This window comes from Hypanus sabinus, chromosome 2, assembly GCF_030144855.1.
Source record: "Hypanus sabinus isolate sHypSab1 chromosome 2, sHypSab1.hap1, whole genome shotgun sequence".
In the NCBI taxonomy this organism is placed as follows: Eukaryota; Metazoa; Chordata; class Chondrichthyes; order Myliobatiformes; family Dasyatidae; genus Hypanus; species Hypanus sabinus.
In genome coordinates this window covers 112,142,695-112,161,951 of record NC_082707.1, presented here as the reverse complement: position 1 = coordinate 112,161,951, position 19,257 = coordinate 112,142,695, and the positions used below count along the sequence as shown (strand labels likewise).

Sequence of the window (19,257 nt, the reverse complement as noted above, 5' to 3'; positions counted from 1 at the left end):
ATATATTTTTTTTTTGCAACTCTATATTTTAATTAGGGTGTTATATAGTTTTTTCTTAAAAAAATTTTCTTATGGAGCTGCCATCTTGAAATGGGGGTAATATTAGTATTAGTTTATGCGCCTGCCGCTTGGCTTTCTTTCAAAGGGTGGGGGGAGGGGGGAGGGATCTTTTTTCACGCTTTTGCTTTTTATTTTTTTGCTTTTAGTTTATGGGCTGACTTTAAATTATTAATATTGTTGAGGTGTCAGGATCTCCGGTTGCTCCTGAATCAATTTTCCTTCTTCCTAAATTGTGGGTTATGTGTCTTTTTAACCTTTTATGATACACACAATTAATATTGGTATGATGGATAAATCTATTAACTTTATCTCGTGGAATACTAATGGTTTAAATCATCCGATTAAACGTAAAAAAATATTTAAAGTATTCCATAGATTGAACGCTAATATTATTTTTGCACAGGAGACCCATATTAGGAGGGAGGATAATCAACGTTTTTTTAGGTTCTGGAAAGGACAACAATTTCACTCAAATTGTACCGCTAAAATTAGGGATGTGTCTATTTTTATAGACCCCTCAATTTCGTTTACACATTATGAAATTATTTCTGACCCACAGGGTAGATTTTTGTTGATAACTGGTTCACTTTTTAATCGGAAAGTTGTTTTAGTTAATATTTATGCTCCAAACTTTGATTGTCCTGAATTTTTTAAACGTTTATTTACTTCCCTTCCTAACTTGAATGAATATATGTTGATAATGGGTGGAGACTTTAATTGTTGTTTGAATCCTTCGATGGATAGATCTAAACCTATTCGAACTCTTCCGAATAGATCAGCTTTACTTATTAATTCTTTTATGGTTGATTCTGGAATTACTGAAATATGGCGGTTTTTGAACCCTAAAGATAAAGAATTTTCATTTTTTTCACATGTATATCATAGTTATTCTAGAATTGATTATTTCCTTATTGATCATCGTTTATTAACAGATGTTATTGATTGTAAATACGATTCTATTGCTATTTCGGATCATGCACCTTTGAAGTTATCTATCAAGATTCCGGACTCTTCTATCAATACTAGATCTTGGAGACTTAATGCTACTTTGCTTCAAGATCCAGAATTTATTACTTTCATAAAACAACAAATTGACTTATTTTTTTCAACAAACTATAATGAAGAGATTGATAGAGGAATACTTTGGGACTCTTTCAAGGCTTTTATTCATGGACAAATTATTTCATATTCCTCTGGTAAAAGAAAACAAAGATATTCAGATATAGCTTTATTGGTGGATAAAATTAAAGAAATTGATAAGATTTATTCCGTTACTCCTACCAAAGAACTTTATAAGAAGAGAGTTGAGCTTCAAATGGAACATAGTTTATTATTATCTTCTTCAATTGAGAATCAATTAATTAAGACTAGGGCTCAATTTTATATTCATAGTGATCGAACTGGTAAATTGTTAGCTAATCAATTAAAAGCTATTTCGACTAAGCGACAAATTATTAAAATTCGTAAACAAGACGGTAATTTAACTACTGATTATAAAGAAATCAATAATACTTTTCAAGATTTTTATAAATCTTTATATCAATCAGAATTTGACGGTGACCGGTTTATGATGGATAATTTTTTTAATAACTTGAATATTCCTAAACTGATAGATGAAGATTGTAGCTTGCTTGATGCTCCTATTTCTATGGATGAAATAAGAGAGGCTATCTCATCAATGAATTCAGGGAAAGCTCCTGGTCCTGATGGTTTTATTGTAGAATTTTTTAAAACTTTTTCTTTATTGCTTTCTCCTTGGCTATGTGAAATCTTTAATGATGCATTTGTTAAGAAGAGATTACCTCAATCTTTTTATGAAGCTACTATCTCTCTAATTCTTAAAAAAGATAAAGATCCTACTTTATGTGCATCTTATCGCCCTATATCATTATTAAATGTAGACTCTAAGATTCTTACAAAAATTTTAGCCACTAGATTAGAAAAGGTACTACCACAGATTATTTCAGAAGATCAAACTGGTTTTATTAGGAATCGGTATTCCTTTTTTAATATTAGAAAATTGATTAATATAATTTATACTTCATCACCTACAACCCCAGAATGTGTTATCTCATTAGATGCTGAAAAAGCCTTTGATAGAGTTGAATGGACATATTTATTTAATGCATTGAGAAACTTTAATTTTAGTCCTAATTTTATATCATGGATTAAATTAATATACTATAAACCTGTTGCTTCTGTTCTTACAAATAATTATAGATCCTCTTTTTTTCAATTATCTCGTGGTACGAGACAAGGTTGTCCTTTAAGTCCTTTATTATTTAATATTGCATTAGAACCTTTAGCTATTGCTATTCGTGAGTCTCCTAATATTTTTGGTATTATCCGTAATGAGAAGTTATATAAATTATCGCTTTATGCTGATGATTTGCTGTTATATATTTCTAATCCTAGTAGGTCTATTCCTGCTATTTTATCCTTGTTGGCTCAATTTGGTAGCTTTTCTGGTTATAAGCTAAACTTAGATAAGAGTGAGTTATTCCCTTTAAACGCGCAAACCTTATTGAATGACAGGATGCCATTTAAAGTTGTTACTGATAACTTTATCTATTTAGGTATAAAAATCACCAAGAAATATAAAGATTTATTTGGACTGAATTTTTTACCTATGCTTTATCAAATTCAACAACTTACTACAAGATGGTCTCCCTTATTTTTGTCATTAGTTGGTCGGATTAATGCTATTAAAATGATGATTTTACCGAAATTTTTATATTTATTCCAAGCGTTACCAATTTTTATTCCTAAATCTTTTTTTGATAATATTGATTCAAAAATTTCCTCATTTGTGTGGCAAAATAAAAATCCTAGGTTAAGCAAAAGGCAATTACAAAAGTCTAAAAAAGATGGTGGTCTAGCTTTACCTAACTTTAGATTTTATTATTGGGCGAATAATATTCGTAACCTAATGTACTGGAAACTAGATTTGGATTCACCTGTGTGCCCACAGTGGGTAAATTTGGAATGTAGTGAGGTAAAGGGATATTCTATATTTTCCGTTCTTGGTTCTTTTCTTCCTATTGATTTAGCCAAATTCAATAAACAGATATCTAACCCTGTTGTCAAACATACACTACGAATTTGGTTTCAATTTCGCAAATTCTTTAATCTGAAAAACTTTGTTCTGGACAGCCCTTTTTTCTGTAATTTTTTTTTCAAACCTTCACTGACAGATCAAGCTTTTAGTATATGGAAAAGGAAAGGTATAAAATGTTTTCGTGATCTTTTTTTTGAAGGTACTTTGATGTCTTTTGATCAACTTTCCAACAAATTTGAATTACCTAAATCTAATTTTTTTAGATACTTACAAATTAGAAATTTCTTACATAAAATTCTTCCATCTTTTCCTAATTCAACTCCATCGGATTTTTCAGATTTGATTTTTACTTTTAATCCTTGTCAGAAGGGATTAGTAGCTTTTATTTATAACATGATTATGAAGATACAGCCAGAAATATCAGATAGAATTAAACAAGAATGGGAAAAAGAACTTCGATGTAATATATCAACAGATAAATGGGAAAAAATTTTACAAATGGTTAATTCCTCTTCTATTTGTGCTAAACATGTTTTAATACAATTTAAAATTGTACATAGAGCTTATATGTCTAAAGATAAGCTTGCCCGATTTTACTCGCATATCAACCCTCAATGTGACAGATGTCACTTAGAAGTGGCTTCATTGACCCACATGTTTTGGGCATGTCCCACTTTACATAACTATTGGAAGGACATCTTTGATGTCATTTCCTCAGTATGGAATATCGATTTACAACCCCATTTTATTACTGCAATTTTCGGTATACCAAATGAAGATGGCAAACAGCTTTCCCCTTCAATCAGACGAATGATTGCCTTTGTAACATTAATTGCTAGAAGGTCTATATTACAAAACTGGAAAGAAGTAAATCCTCCTACTACATCTCAGTGGTTCTCCCAAACTATTTCCTATCTGAGTTTGGAAAAAATTAGAAGCACTATCTTTGATTCTTCAATTAAATTTGAAGAAACCTGGGGACCATTTATTCGACACTTTCATATGAATTAATTTGGCCTTTTTCAGATCCTTTTCTCTACTTATCCTTGTTCAGGTATGGAGTTCCGGAGTTCTTTTCTTGACACCTTCATATATTTATAGTGTTATTATTGCCCATGTTAGTTTAGTTTAGTATTTTTTTTTCAATATATATTTTCTTATATATATTTTCAATTTTTTTTTCTTTTTTGATGATTATTTTTGTTTTTTTCATATATATTTATATAGACTTGATTGATTTATGTACCTTTTGTTGATTGATGTTTAATAGGATATTATTATCCTATTACTAATGTAATTTCAAGTTTATTGAGTTTGTAATCTATTCATTATCATGTGTTGTTTTTTTTATATGAAACTTAATAAAAAGATTGAAAAAGAAAGAAAGAAAACCAGATCTGATTTTTATATACATAGTGATATAAACTGTTAGCTACTCAATTGAAGAATGCTTTGGTTAAACGTCAAATTACTAAGATCCGTCAGCAGAATGGGGATCTGACAGTTAACCATGATGAGATAAATAAATCATTTCAAGATTTTTATACCACCCTGTATCATTCTGAATTCCCTCATGATCGTAAAACCATGTGTGATTTTCTTGGGAAATTGAATTTTCCAAAATTATCATCAGATGATCTTTCAATATTAGAAACTCCTATTACGGATGCAGAAATTAAAGGGGTTATTTCCTCTATGAATTCTGGGTCATATATACCAGGTCCAGATGGGTATACAGTAGAATTTTTAAAATGTTTTTCCACTACTATTTCTCCTTGGTTATGCAGGGTTTTTGAAGAAGCAATTAGATTGGGCAATTTGCCACAATCTTTTTATAGAGCTTCCATTTCTTAATATTGAAGAAAGATAAAGACCCTACTGACTGTGCATCCTATAGACCAATATCTTTATTGAATGTAGATTCCAAGATTTTTTCCAAGTTACTGGAATCCAGGCTGGAGAAGGTATTACCCCAAATTATTTCGGAAGATCAAACCGGTTTTATTAAAAATCGCTATTCTTTTTTCAATGTTAGGAGATTATTGAATATTGTTTATACTCCTTCACATAGCACTTCAGAATGTGTCATTTCATTAGGTGCGGAGAAAGCATTTGATGGAGTTGAATGGCCATATTTATTTAATGTGCTTGAGAAGTTTAATTTTAGTCTGACATTCATTTCCTGGATTAAACTGATATATCATACTCCAGTAGCCTCGGTGCTTACTAGCAATCAAAGATCTCTCTTTTTTCGTTTATTTCGGGGTTCTAGACAAGGCTGTCCTCTTAGTCCATTATTATTTGATATTGCTTTAGAACCCTTGGCAATTGCTATCAGAGAATCACAGAACATTTTTGGCATTAATCGTGGGACAGATATACATAAGTTATCATTATATGCAGATGATTTATTATCCATTCCTGCAGTTTTATCATTGTTGGCTCAATTTAGTGATTTTTCCAGGTATAAATTAAATCTTAATAAGAGTGAATTGTTTCCTTTAAATAGACAGGTTCCAATTTATGGAAATTTACCTTTTAAATTAGTTAATGACTCTTTTATTTACTTAGGGATTAAAATCGCAAAAAACTATAAAGACTTATTTAAGGTTAATTTTTTACCCTTAATCGATCAGATTAAACGCTTGTTTACTAAGTGGTCACCACTATCTTTATCTCTGATAGGTCGGATTAATGCTATTAAGATGGTTATTTTACCCAAGTTTTTATATATAGTTCAAGTGGTACCTATTTTTATTCCAAAATCTTTTTTCGTTAATGTTGATTCAAAAATTTCCTCATATATATGGCAGAATAAAAATTCTAGGTTAGGTAAAGTATATTTACAGAAGGCAAGGAAGGAAGGTGGATTGGCATTGCCTAATTTTAGATTTTATTATTGGGCAGTTAATATCCGATATTTGATATGTTGGTTAAAGGATTGGGATTTATCTTTTAGCCCTCATTGGGTGAACCTGGAAATTAAATCTGTACAAGGATTTGCATTGGGTTCTACTTTAGGGACTTCTCTTCCTTTTGCTCTTTCTAAATTGCCGAAACAAATTGACAACTCTATAGTTAAACATACTTTACGTATATGGTTTCAATTTCGGAAATTTTTTGGGTTGACTCAGTTTGTTTTAAATATTCCTATTGTATCCAATTGCTTTTTTTATCCTTCTATTATAGACCAAGCCTATTCAGCTTGGGATTACTGCGATTTTCCGATTTATTTTTGGATAATTGTTTTATGTCTTTTGAGCAATTATCTAATAAATATAATTTGTCTAGATTTCATTTTTTTTAGATATTTACAGATTAGGAATTTCTTAAATACTGTACTTCCTACTTTTCCAAATTTTGTGTCTTCAGGTATATTGAAGAATTTGTTTGAACTAAATCCTTTTCAGAAAGGGCTAATATCAAAACTTTACAATATAATTATGAAGATACGTTCAGAGCCTTACTAAAAATGATTGGGAAAGAGAACTTAACCTTACTATCCCTATTGAGAATTGGGATAAAATTCTTCAATTAGTTAATACATCATTTATATGTGCTAAACATTCATTAATACAGTTTAAAGTTGTGCACAGGACTCATATGTCCAAGGATAAGTTGGCTTGTTTTTATTCCTATACAAATCCTATTTGTGACAGATGTCATTCTGAGATAGCGTCTTTAACTCATATGTGCTGGTCGTGTCCGCTTTTGAAAAAATATTGGAAAGATATTTTTGATATTACTTTTGCGATATTGAACATTGATTTACAACCTCATTCTATTACTGCAATTTTTGGTTTACCAATGATGGACTCACTCCATTTATCCTCTTCTGCTTGTCGAATGATTGCATTTCTTACATTAATGGCTGGAAGATCTATTTTGTTGAATTGGAAAGAAATTAATCCTCCTACCGTATTTCATTGGTTTTCTCAAACTATGTTATGTCTAAATTTAGAAAAAATTAATAGTGTTGTATTTGATACTTCTATTAAATTTGAAAAGATATGGAGATCATTTATTCAATATTTTCATATGATGTAATATGATCCTGTTCCAAGCCTATTTGTTTTTCCAGTTTCGATTTTATATATGTTGAGAGGATCGGAGTTGACGACACTGATGATTTTGTATTTTTGTGAGAAATTATAAACAGCCCTTTTTTTCCCTTTTTTTTCTCTTTTTTCTTTTTTGTTTTTTATTAGTTATTAGATTATTAGATTAGTTTTTTTGCATAATTTTTTTCTTTCTCTTTTTTCTGTTTTTTTTAAATATATATTATGATATACCTAGGTTTGCCTTGTTTATTTGTAAATTGTATCGTCCATGATTTGGGAATACTCAATTATACCATAATCATTGCTTATGTATTTTTTCATGTTCAGTTGAAACGTGTATGTTTGTAATCCCATTATCTATGTATCAATTTTATTTTGTTGATATTAATAACAATAATAAAAAGATTGAAAAAGAAAAAAAAAGAGGGAGGTGTGACGAGATCTTAAGCATTATCCAAGGTAGACTATTCCTTTAAAAAGAGAGAGAAGGAGCGAATAGCACATGTGCTATTTCAGCAACGGAGAGAAAGTCTGTAAGTTGACTTGGAAACTGAAAGGTGGAACTATCTGATGGACAGCTGGTGTTCAGCATTGTAGAATACATACAAGGTCAGCTGGCTTTGTAATCAGACACACCAGACACCAAGGAAGACACTGACACTGGTTGAGCTTTGTGTGCCCACGACCAAGGTGCAGTTTTTGCTCACAGTGTGGACAAAGGAGTGACCGGTGGGGAGATATTGGTGTGTCCAAACCTTGCCTGGGTTGATAGCTTACCATAGAAAACTGGCATTCTTGTTTTTGTGGTCACAGTTGGTGACTTTAATAAGTTTCGGGAGCAGGAGGACGACGTGGAAGATTTGACGGCATCGACACTAGGAAGACAAAACAACTTTCTCTCTCTCTCTCTCTCTCTCTCTCTCTCTCTCCAACTCTACTCAATTCAAATTCCAGAACTAAACTGACTTCTTACATTACCACGTAAGACTGTATCATCTAATCACCTGAGCTGGGAGAAGCTTGGGAACTTTATTTACTCACTTATATTTATGCATATACTTTGCTAACCCATTTACCTTATCTTGTTTTATATTATTTTATCATGTAGTTACTAATAAAATAGTGTTTAAAATGGAAGACTCAGACTCCAGGTGTGTCCATTTCTGCTGGTCCTTTTTAACCCGTTACAGGGTACATAACACCAACAAAATTGATCTTGTGAATATATAGCAATGGACAATTATAGAAAGTTTCCAGATCCTTACATGGTAGAAATCCTCAATGCAATAGCTTAAATTTTAATCAAAAATTGTCATGAACTTTGCATAACAATTATTAACATTATCTTTGAGATCACCAGATACATATCTACAAAACACATTATGCAACATTTTTGTGCATTGCTTTAACTTACCTTCCAGTCTTTCTCACAGCACTTCTTTTCAATATCAGATTTTGCCATCTCAAAGTCAGAGCTGCCACAGTTCCCCATGTTACGTCGACTTCCAACTTTTTTATCCCCCTCAGGCAAGGGACCTGTACGCCGACGATCATCCAGGAAATTTTTTAATGGATTCTTGTCAACTTTTCCTTCCTAAAAATTGGGATAAAGTAGTTCTTATTATTTTCTATTCCTTTTATGTTACTTAGCCACATTATGAGCCTAGTAACAAAAATATAGTCATAAGCAATCTTTCAGATCACACCAAGTTTCAAAATTGATTATTTCTTTTGCCAGAGGTCAATTGTTTAAGCATGTATTAATATTTCCAGTACTGCAAACATCATTCACTTCATTTCCTATGAGCATTTCAAATGAACCTCACCTTTGAAATTCAGACTGTGATAGGGTCAGGTGGCCAGTCGCCTTGGAAAAACCAGACTGGGCTGTAATGAGCAGATTAATAGTAAGCACCGCCTGATAGCAAGGTCAGACACCCTGCATCAATTTGCTTGATTACTGACAGTAGATGAATTGTACAGTAACTAGTCAGATTAGTGTTGTTCACTTTCTGAAAACAGGGCACTTTTGGGCATTTTCTACAAAGTTGGGTCAATTGCAGGAATAGCTTGGCTAGAGGTGCATCTAGTTCTGAACAGCAGATCTTCAGTACCACAGCTGGGACAGTGTATATTTTGATCTATTTGCTGCTCTCAGCCTATACTTGGCATGAGTGATTCAATTTAGTGCGAGTGCTTCTGTGATGGTGATGAAGTCAGGTGAAAGCAAAGCTGCATCACCTATTTAGCCACCACAGGCTCAACACAGCTGCCAATGCTTCAAGCTGATCTATAGCATTTACATAGAAACATAGAAAATCTACAGCATAATACAGGCCCTTTGGCCTACAATGCTGTGCCAAACATGTCCTTACCTTAGAAATTACCCAAGGTTATCCACAGCCCTCTATTTTTCCAAGCTCCATGTACCTACCCAAGAGTCTCTTAAAGGACCTTATTATTTCTGCCTCCACCACCATCGCCGGCAGCCCATTCCATGCACTTACCACTCTCTGCGTAAAAAACTTACCCTTGACATCTCCTCTGTACCTACTTCCAAGCACCTTAAAACTGTGCCCTCTCATGCTAGCCATTTCAGTCCTTGGAAAAGCCTCTGACTATCAGGACACCTCTCATCCTCTGTCGCTCTAAGGAGAAAAGGCCGAGTTCATGCAACTATTCTCATAAGGCATGCTCCCTAATCCAGGCAACATCCTTGTAAATCTCCTCTGCACCCTTTCTATGAATTCTACATCCTTCCTGTAGTGAGGTGACCAGAACTGAGCACAGTATTCCAAGTGGGGTCTAACCAGGGACCACGATTGATGAAGGCCAATGCACCATATGTCTTCTTAACCACAGATTCAACCTGTGCAGCAGCTTTGACTGACCTATGGACTCAGACCCCAAGATCCCTCTGATCCTCCACACTGCCAAGAGTCTTATCATTAATACTATATTCTTTCAGCATAATTTGACCTGCCAAAATGAACCACTTCACACTTATCTGGTTGGACTCCATATGCCACTTCTCAGCCCAGTCTTGCATCCTGTCAATGTCCCACTGTAACCTCTGACAGCCCTCCACACTATCCACAACAACCCCAACCTTTGTGTGATCACCAAATTTACTAACCCATCCTTCCACTTCATAATGCAAGTCATTTATAAAAATCATGAATAATAGAGGTTACAGAACAGATCCCTGAGGCACACCACTGGTCACCAACCATGCAGAATATGACCCATCTACAACCACTCTTTGCCTTCATGGGGTACCTTATCAAATGCCTTGCTGAAATCCATATACACTACATCTACTGCTCTACCTTCGTCAATGTGTTTAGTCACATCCTCAAAAAAATTCAATCAGGCTCGTAAGGCAAAGCCATGCTGACTATTCCTAATCATATTATGCCTCTCCAAATGTTCATAAATCCTGCCTATGAGGATCTTCTCAATCAATTTACCAACCACTAAAGTAAGACTCTTGAAAAAGGCAACAACATCCGCAAACCTCCAATCCTCGGGAACCTCTCCCATCCCCATTGATGATGCAAAGATCATCACCAGAGCCTCAGCATCTCTTCCCTCACCTCTTACAGTAGCCTGGGGTACCTCTCATCTGGTCCTGGTGACTTCTCCAACTTGTTGCTTTCCAAAAGCTTCAGCACATCCTCTTTCTTAATATCTACATGCTCAAGCTTTTCAGTCCACTGTAAATCACCAAGATCCTTTTCCATAGTGAATACTGAAGCAAGGTATTCATTAAGTACCTCTGCTATTTCCTCTGGTCGGGCTAAGTCCCCATGTCATTCTGAAGTCTCTTCCTTCAGTAAGCTCTTTAACTGTTCCTTGCCATTTGTACTCTCCATTACATAATAGAGATCATTTGACCCCACAGATCTTCCCCTCCATTCAATGTGACAATGGCTAATTGGCCCCAGGACTCGTCAAATCCATGCCAGCCTCCATGGCCCTTGATTCCTGAGGAGAAGGATTGTACCAGATTAAGCCTCTGGCTTGATAGAGTGAGGGATATACAAGCTTACAGATTTGGTGAGATACATTTCTGCTGCTAATGGTGGTTCATAATGGGCTTCATGGATGCCCATTTCTGAGTTGCTAGTTCTTTTCAGAGTCTGATCATCAAGATTGCTTAATGACATTTCCAGTACACAAGTGTAACGGAAAATAAAGTAATTTTTACTCCAGATCCAGTACAGCACAAAAAAACTGTAAGATAAGGAACACAGTAATAATCTTTTAAAAATGCACAGTAAATATAAATACATAAGATAATTTATATGCATAGATTGATTATATGTCTATAAAGTGACGCCAGGCACTGGATTGTCAGTACATACCATGAGGTGACTTTCAGCATAATAAAGTCCCACCTTCACTACAAGTGTTCAAGTGTTCACTCACACCAATGCTGACAGAGCTGGCAGCTATATCCTTCAAGACATTGTCAGTTCAGTCATTGCTGATGTCACTGATAGATTCACTGCTTAGAGGGTTTTAGGCTAAATGCAGGTAGATGGGACCAACTTACTGGGCTAACAGTCAACATTCATGAGTTGGACCAATGGGGTCTGTTTTTGTGCTGTAACACACTAAATACAGTGTTAGTTTCATTGCTTCTTCCAAGTGTTATTCAACATGAAGAAATACAAATTGGAGGGAAGCCAATAGGCTTTCCTTCCCCTTGTTTGACCTGATGTCATAAGACCTCAAGGGGTCATTGAGGTGACATTGACAACTTGAAGGGTTGCTCCTTCCAACCTGAACAGGACTATACTGGCAACTCTGGTGACTCTGTCCAGTCAGATACTGTGATGCAAGAGTCTGACCCATGTTTAAGTCTGACTCTGATAACAGCCATATCAGGTTCCTGCTGACAAGCCAATGAACCACTCTTAAATTAGATACCTAAATGTTTGTCAAAAGGACTTTGTATGGTTGAATGAATTGAGAGTGACTTTGCTGTGTCTACTTTCAATGACAGATGATCCATCTGGTTTTATTCTTTATGTGATTCTGCTGATAATACAATTATTTACTGGGTCCCTTTCAGAGTTGAGCTTTCAAACCGCCTATACAACCTGGCATTTTTGTGATGTGAACCAAAGTCTCGAAGGTGCAGGATGGTTGTGGGCTGGGCTGAATTGAGGTGGCGAGGCCCAGGTCTGAGAGCAAAGAATGAGCCAATGTTTGGCTGATTTAAGCATTGGGCCAGATTGAAAAGGTTAAGGTGTCAGGACTGGAGGAGAGGGACGTGCTGGTGTTCAGCTCACTGCTCCACAAGGCTTACTCATCTGTGCATTGAACTGAGGCTGTGGTCTGCAACTAATGGGCTCCTGGACCTGCTATAGTGATGACAGGCTTTGTGGCTGTGAACTTACTTTTGTGAACTGAATGTTATTTATTTCCTTTTTATTGTTTGTATGATTTGTTCTTTTCTTTTTGCACATTGGGTGTTTGGTGGTCTTTTTAAATTGGTTCTGTTGGATTTCTTTGTTTTGTGGCTACTTGTAAGGCGGCAAATTTCAAGGTTGTATACAGTATGGATTGATAACAAATGCATGTTGAATTTTGTTATTTCTGAGAGTGATTTGAGAGTCAACAACATTGAATAGGTCTGGAGTCACACAGAGGCCAGGCATAGACGGAAGATTTCCTCTTCCCATTTTAGTGAACTTTATGGATTTTCTACAACAATCTAGTGATTTTTGAGGAATGGTTGCAATTATTTTAATTTACAGATTATTAATTGAACTTAAATTCTACACCTATCATGGTGAGATTTGAACTCTGGTTTCTGGATTGTTAGTCCTGGCCCTAAGCCATGGTGGGATTTGAACTTGCATTTCTGGACTGTTAATCCTAACGCTAGTACAGTAACTTAACCACAGCCCCATCACTGCTGCACCATTAATCAAAGAGGCACATCCTCACGAAAATGGTCAACTGGACTGCTGCCAGTGCTCTCGCAACCATCTTCTTCCACCTTTTTAAATTGCTTTTCCAGTTTTTGCAAAACCATACTATGAATTCAATGCCAAAGTCTTCAGAACACCCAGTGGTTGCCAGCGCCCAAACTCCAAACCTAATCACCTTTTAGCATGAACGTTTACTTGAGAGATTCTAGCAATTAGGGAATTTATTTACATATATGGATTAGAGAAGTAATGGCTGTTCTCCTTATATCAGAGATCTTTAGACACACTCAGCAATTCAGGAACACTTTCTTCCCCTCTGCCATATGATTTCGAGATGGACTTTGAACCCATGAATACTACCTCACTACTTTTTAAATTTGTTTGTTTATTTTTGCACTATTTATTTTAAATAGAAACATAGCACAATACAGGTCCTTTGTCCCACAATGCTGTGCCAAACATGCACTTACTTTAGAAATTACGCAGGGTTACCCATAGCTCTCTATTTTTCTAAGCTCCATGTGCCTATCCAGGAATCTCTTAAAAGACCCTAACATATCCGCCTTCACCACCGTTGCCAGCAGCCCATTCCATGCACTCACCACTCCCTGCATAAAAACAATTACCCCTGAGATCCTTTATGTACCTACTTCCAAGCACCTTAAAACTGTGCCCTCTCATATTAGCCATCAAACTCACTGCTTCAGTTTTAACTTAGCTATTTAATAGACATATATACTTACTGTAATTCTGTTTTTTATTCTCTATACAATATTTATTCATCATGCATTGTGTTGTATTGCTGCCATAAAGTTAACAAATTTCATGACATATGCCAGTGATATTAAACCTGATTCTGATTCTGAGAGGATCTGATAGAGGTATGTATGTAAAGGTTTAGACAAAACAGATAGAGCAAAACTGTTACTGCTAACAAAGGGGTCAAGAACCAAAATGAAGACTGTTGACCAAAAGTCCAAAGGCAATGTAATTGCAATGGCACAGCTGTCAAAGCTGTTGTCTCAAACCTTAGTAACACCATCCCATCCTTCGCTGCTGTATTTTTCCCTGCAAATTTCAAAGTTACACAACAGGGATGGCCAACCTATGGTGCATGCGCCAAAAGTGGTGCATTGCACCCCAGAAATAATAATTTAAAAAAATAAGCCTACTCACACAAAAAGTATTAACCAAAAACCGATCTGTAGAAAAAAAAAACCTATAACAGCAATTCAAGTAGTTTAGAGCTAGAAGTGGGTTTTACTGAGAATAAATCTAAAACTTAGCACTTATTTTTAGTGATTTTATTATTTTGTGCACATCTTTTGGCAAGTGTTATCTTCATTCACATTAATCTATTTTCAATTAAAAAAATGTTCAATGAGTCAAACTAGGAAAGAAGGACTTTTGTTCTGCAGTCGTTCCATAACTGTTCAATACACGTTTGATACTTGTTTGATCCTGAAGCACCGGGCATCTGCACCAGCGGTGTGTCGCAGGTTTTTGCCAGTCAGTTTACAATTGGCACTCATGCGCTACGGAGTTGTGCTTTGCTCATCCTTTGTGAACATTTGCAGTTTTGTACTTTTTTGAAAATTAAGCCTTGTTTTTACATTCAGTTACCCATCACAATGCAAAAGAAAATGAGCAAAAGAAAACAGAAAGTGATAGTAAGCGTAAGTTCAATGAACAGTGGGAAAATGAGTTCTTAGTTATAGCGGGTCCGTCAGGAAAACTGTTGTGCATTGTTTGTGAAAACACGTTCTCACATAATAGAAGACATGATCTTAACAGACACTATAAAACACAACATCAGACTGAACTAGAAGGAAAACTGAAGCTAGTGCTTGGGTCTGAGTTACAGAAAGAATATGTAATTAAGAAAAAGTAAGAAATCAAAAGACAAAATATATTTGTTAAAAGACTCATTAAGGTGAGTAATGTTTATCTTGCTTTTATATTAAATCAATATATCATGTAAAATGCTAAATATGTCTATATTAACATATTTTTACAAGAATTGAATGGAGGTACAAGAGTTGTTTGGCGTATCTAAACTCGTATGTGAAAAAATTGACACATGGAATGTAAAAAGTTGGCAACCCCTGTTGTAATACTGTTGTAATATATATAGTATATGTTACAATATACAACCTTGTGATTCATTTTCTTGCATGCATTTACAGAGAAAATAGAATTTTAGGAAGAACTTTAGATTAACAAAGACTGACAAATACCGAAATACAAAAGACAAGATGCGAATAAAAAATAATACTGAGAACATGAGTACTTGAAAATAAGTCTGTAGACTGTGGAATTATTATTCAGAGAAGTGATCAATGAAGTTATCCATAAGGATTCAGGAGCCTGATGGTTGCAGGGTAATAACCGTCCCTGGTGGTGTGAGAACCAAGGTCTCTGGACCTTCTGTCCAATGGTAGTAATGAGAAGAGGACATGGCCTGGATGTTGGGGGTCTTTGATGATGGATGCTGCTTTCTTGTGGCAGCGCTCCATGTAACAGTGGTGAGGAGGACTTTGCCTGTGATGGACCACTGCATCCACCACATTCCATCATCTTTTCTGTTCCTTGGCATTGGTGTATCCACATCAGGCTATGATACAACTAGTTAGGATACTCTCCAGTGTGCGCCTACAGAAGTTTATCAAAGATTTTTCAGACCTGCCGAATCTATGTAAACTTCTATATATATATAAAAAAAAGAGGTGCTGTGATGGCTTCTTTGTGACAACATTTATGTACTAGTCCCAGAACAGATCCTCTGATACATTAATGCCAAGCAATTCAAACCTACTGACCACCTCTGTTCCTTAAACTGACATGAGGCTGTTTAACAAGGTAAGACCCCATGGTATAACAGGAAGGGTACTTGCATGGATAGAAAATTGGCTGCCAGTGACCAGTAGTGTTCTGCAGAGGTTAGCATTGGGACCACATTTTTCACATTATATGTCAATAATTTGGATGACGGAATTGACGGGTTTGTAGCCAAGTTTGTGGTTGGCACAAAGCTAGGTGGAGGGGCAGCTAGTGTTGAGGAAGCAGTTAGTCTGAAGAAAGATGTAAACAGAGTAGGAGAATGGGAAAAGAATTCCTACCGTATTTCATTGGTTTTCTCAAACTATGTTATGTCTAAATTTAGAAAAAATTATAAGTGTTGTATTTGATACTTCTATTAAATTTGAAAAGATATGGAGACCATTTATTCAATATTTTCATATGATGTAATATGATCCTGTTCCAAGCCTATTTGTTTTTCCAGTTTCGATTTTATATATGTTGAGAGGATCGGAGTTGACGACACTGATGATTTTGTATTTTTGTGAGATATTATAAACAGCCTTTTTTTTCCATTTTTTCTTTTTCTCCTTTTTCTTTTTTTGTTTTTTTCCTTATTAGTTATTAGATTATTAGATTAGTTTTTTTGCATAATTTTTTTTCTTTTTTCAGTTTTTTTAATATATATTATGATATACCTAGGTTTGCCTTGTTTATTGTATCATCCATGATTTGGGAATACTCAATTATACTGTAACCATTGCTTATGTATTCTTTCATATTCAGTTGAAATGTGTATGTTTGTAATCCCATTATCTATGTATCAATTTTATTTTGTTGATATTAATAATAATAATAATAAAAAGATTGAAAAAGAAAGAAAGTGAATGGGAAAAGAAGTGACAGATGGAATACAGTTTTGGGAAGTGTATGGTCATGCACTTTATTAATGAGAGAGATCAGAGGAAAATAGCCAGACTGATTCAAGCTGACAGGGTATCAAATAACCACACATATCAACAGTAGTGTACAGAGCAGCATCTCTGAATGTTCAACATGTCAAACCTTGAAGTGGATGGGCTACAACAGCAGAAGACCGAATGTACACTCAGTACAGCAGGTACCTAATAACATGGAAACTCATCACTGTGTATATGAATAAAATGAGCAGAACAGGAGGTTATGCATGCAGCCCTGTGGTGAACCTGTGCTGATGGTGAGTGTGGGAGAAGTTGTTACCAATCTGTCAGTGAGGAAATTGAGGATCCAGTTGCACAGGACAGTACTGAGATCTAGGTCTTGAAACTTAGCGATGAGTTTCCAAGGGATGATAGTGTTGAATGCTGAGCTGTAGTCAATGAAGAACATCTAGACACATGCATCTTCATTGTCCAGATTTTCCAGAGCTGAGTGAAGAACCAATGAAATAGCATTTGCTGCTGACCTGTTGTGACCATAGGCATATTGGAGTGGATCCCAGTCGCTCCTCTGGAATAGATATGCTTCATGACCAACCTCTTGAAGCACTTCACTATAGTGGACATATCTGCTACCTAACAGTTATTGAAGCAAGTTACCATTTTCTTCTTGGGCACCAGTATGCCTGCCAAAGCAGAAGGTTGAAGATGTCTCTAAACACTTCAGCCAGTTGATTAGCACAAGTTTTCAGTACTTGGCCAGATATGCCATCTGAGTCAACTGCCTTCAATGGATTCATCCCCCTAAAGGAAGCTCTCACTTTGGCCTCAGAGACTGAGATAACAGGGATGTCAGGGGTTCTGTCCCCCAAAGTGCCATTGAGCTAATCTGAGAGCAATTCCTCATTGCCATTTATGGTTGCTTGTATTTGTTTTGTACAGGGTGTTGGCATTCAAGCCCCTGCCACAGTTGTCGAGCACATTCAAGTTTAGCCCAGAATTGCCAATTTGCACATGAGGTGGCCTTTCAGATGACACACCTGCAGTAGGTATCATCTTAACTCTTATACTTCCAAAATTCAAAGTATATTTATTATCAAAGTACATACATTCACCATATGCAACCCTGAAATTTATTTTCATGTGGGCATACACAATAAATATGTACTAGAATAATAACCGTAATAGAATCATTGGAAGACCACATTAATTTGGGCGTTCAACCACTGTGCAAAAGACAACAAACTCTGTGAATACTAAAAGAAAGAATAATACTAATAAATAAATAAGCTATAAATATCGAGAACATGAACTGAAGAGTCCTTGAAAGTGAGTCCGTAAGGCGGAGGAACATTTCAATGATGGGGGCAAGTGAAATTGAGTGAAGTTATCCCCCTTTGGTTCAAAAGCCTGATGGTTGAGGGATAATAATTGTTCCTGAACCTGGTGGTGTAAATCTTGAGATTCCTGTACCTTCTTCCAGATGACAGCTGTGAGATGTGTGTGTGTCTTTTGGGGATGGGGAGTGGTCTTTGATGATGGATGCTGCTTTCATGTGATAGCACTTCGTATGGATGTGTTCAATGATGGGGAGAGCTTTACCAGTGATGGATTTTCCATTCAAGGGCACTGGTGTTTCCATACCAGGCTATGATTCAGCCAGTCAATATACTCTCCACCACACAGATCACAGTCCTAAATGCCACTGATCTAGTCCTTAACAAATTGCAAATTACTTGGTACATCCAGAGCTTCTGGTTGGGGAAGACTCCGATTTTGTAGGGACACACTTACCTAAACATCTCAATAAAGTCCTTGACAACAATGACATATTCATTCAGGTCCCTTGATGAGTCTTTGAGCATGGCCCTGTTCAGTGACCCAAAGCAGTCCTACAGTTGCTCCCCAACTTCCTGTGATCACTTTTTTGTTGTCCTTATCTCTTTTGCCTTGCACTTTTGTCTCAGCGTATATGCAGGTAGGAGGAGGTCAGCTAGAAGGTTAGATTTCTGAAATGCAGTTGAAGGATGGAATGGTAAGCATTCTTGATGGTAGTGTAGCAGTGGCCATGCGTGTTGGGTTCTCTGTGCTGCCTGCAGGCGCTGTGCTTGTGATAGCAGGGCAGAGATTTTGTCAAGCTCGCCTGATTGAAGTCCCTGACGAGGACAAGAAAGGCATCAGGGTATGCCATATTTTGTTTATTAATCATGGCACTCAATACAATGAGCGCTAGCTTTGGCATCTGCCTTTGGCAGTATGTAAATTGCAGTCAGGTTCAGATCAGAGAACTCTATTGGTAAGTAGATTGGTTGGCACATAATCATTAGCTGTTCCAGGTTGGGAGAAAAAGGGTGAGCAACACAATGAGTTTATCATGATGCTGCCTCTGCCCTTTCCTGATACAGGTCCAATCCACC

The 19,257-nt window shown here is 35.8% G+C and overlaps 1 protein-coding gene across 11 annotated transcripts in view; it reads right to left on the bottom strand.

Annotated features, from left to right (window-relative positions):
• Positions 1-19,257, bottom strand: part of LOC132382284 (titin homolog) — a 354,914-nt gene that overhangs the window by 131,241 nt on the left and 204,416 nt on the right. For all 11 annotated transcript variants that reach the window (XR_009508280.1, XM_059952393.1, XM_059952425.1 and 8 more), the window contains one exon: positions 8,594-8,773. Coding sequence is in view for 10 of the 11 variants with exons in the window: in XM_059952393.1 (XP_059808376.1) it covers positions 8,594-8,773 (180 nt within the window). In the remaining variant the exon portion in view is untranslated. The remainder of the gene's footprint in view (positions 1-8,593; positions 8,774-19,257) is intronic.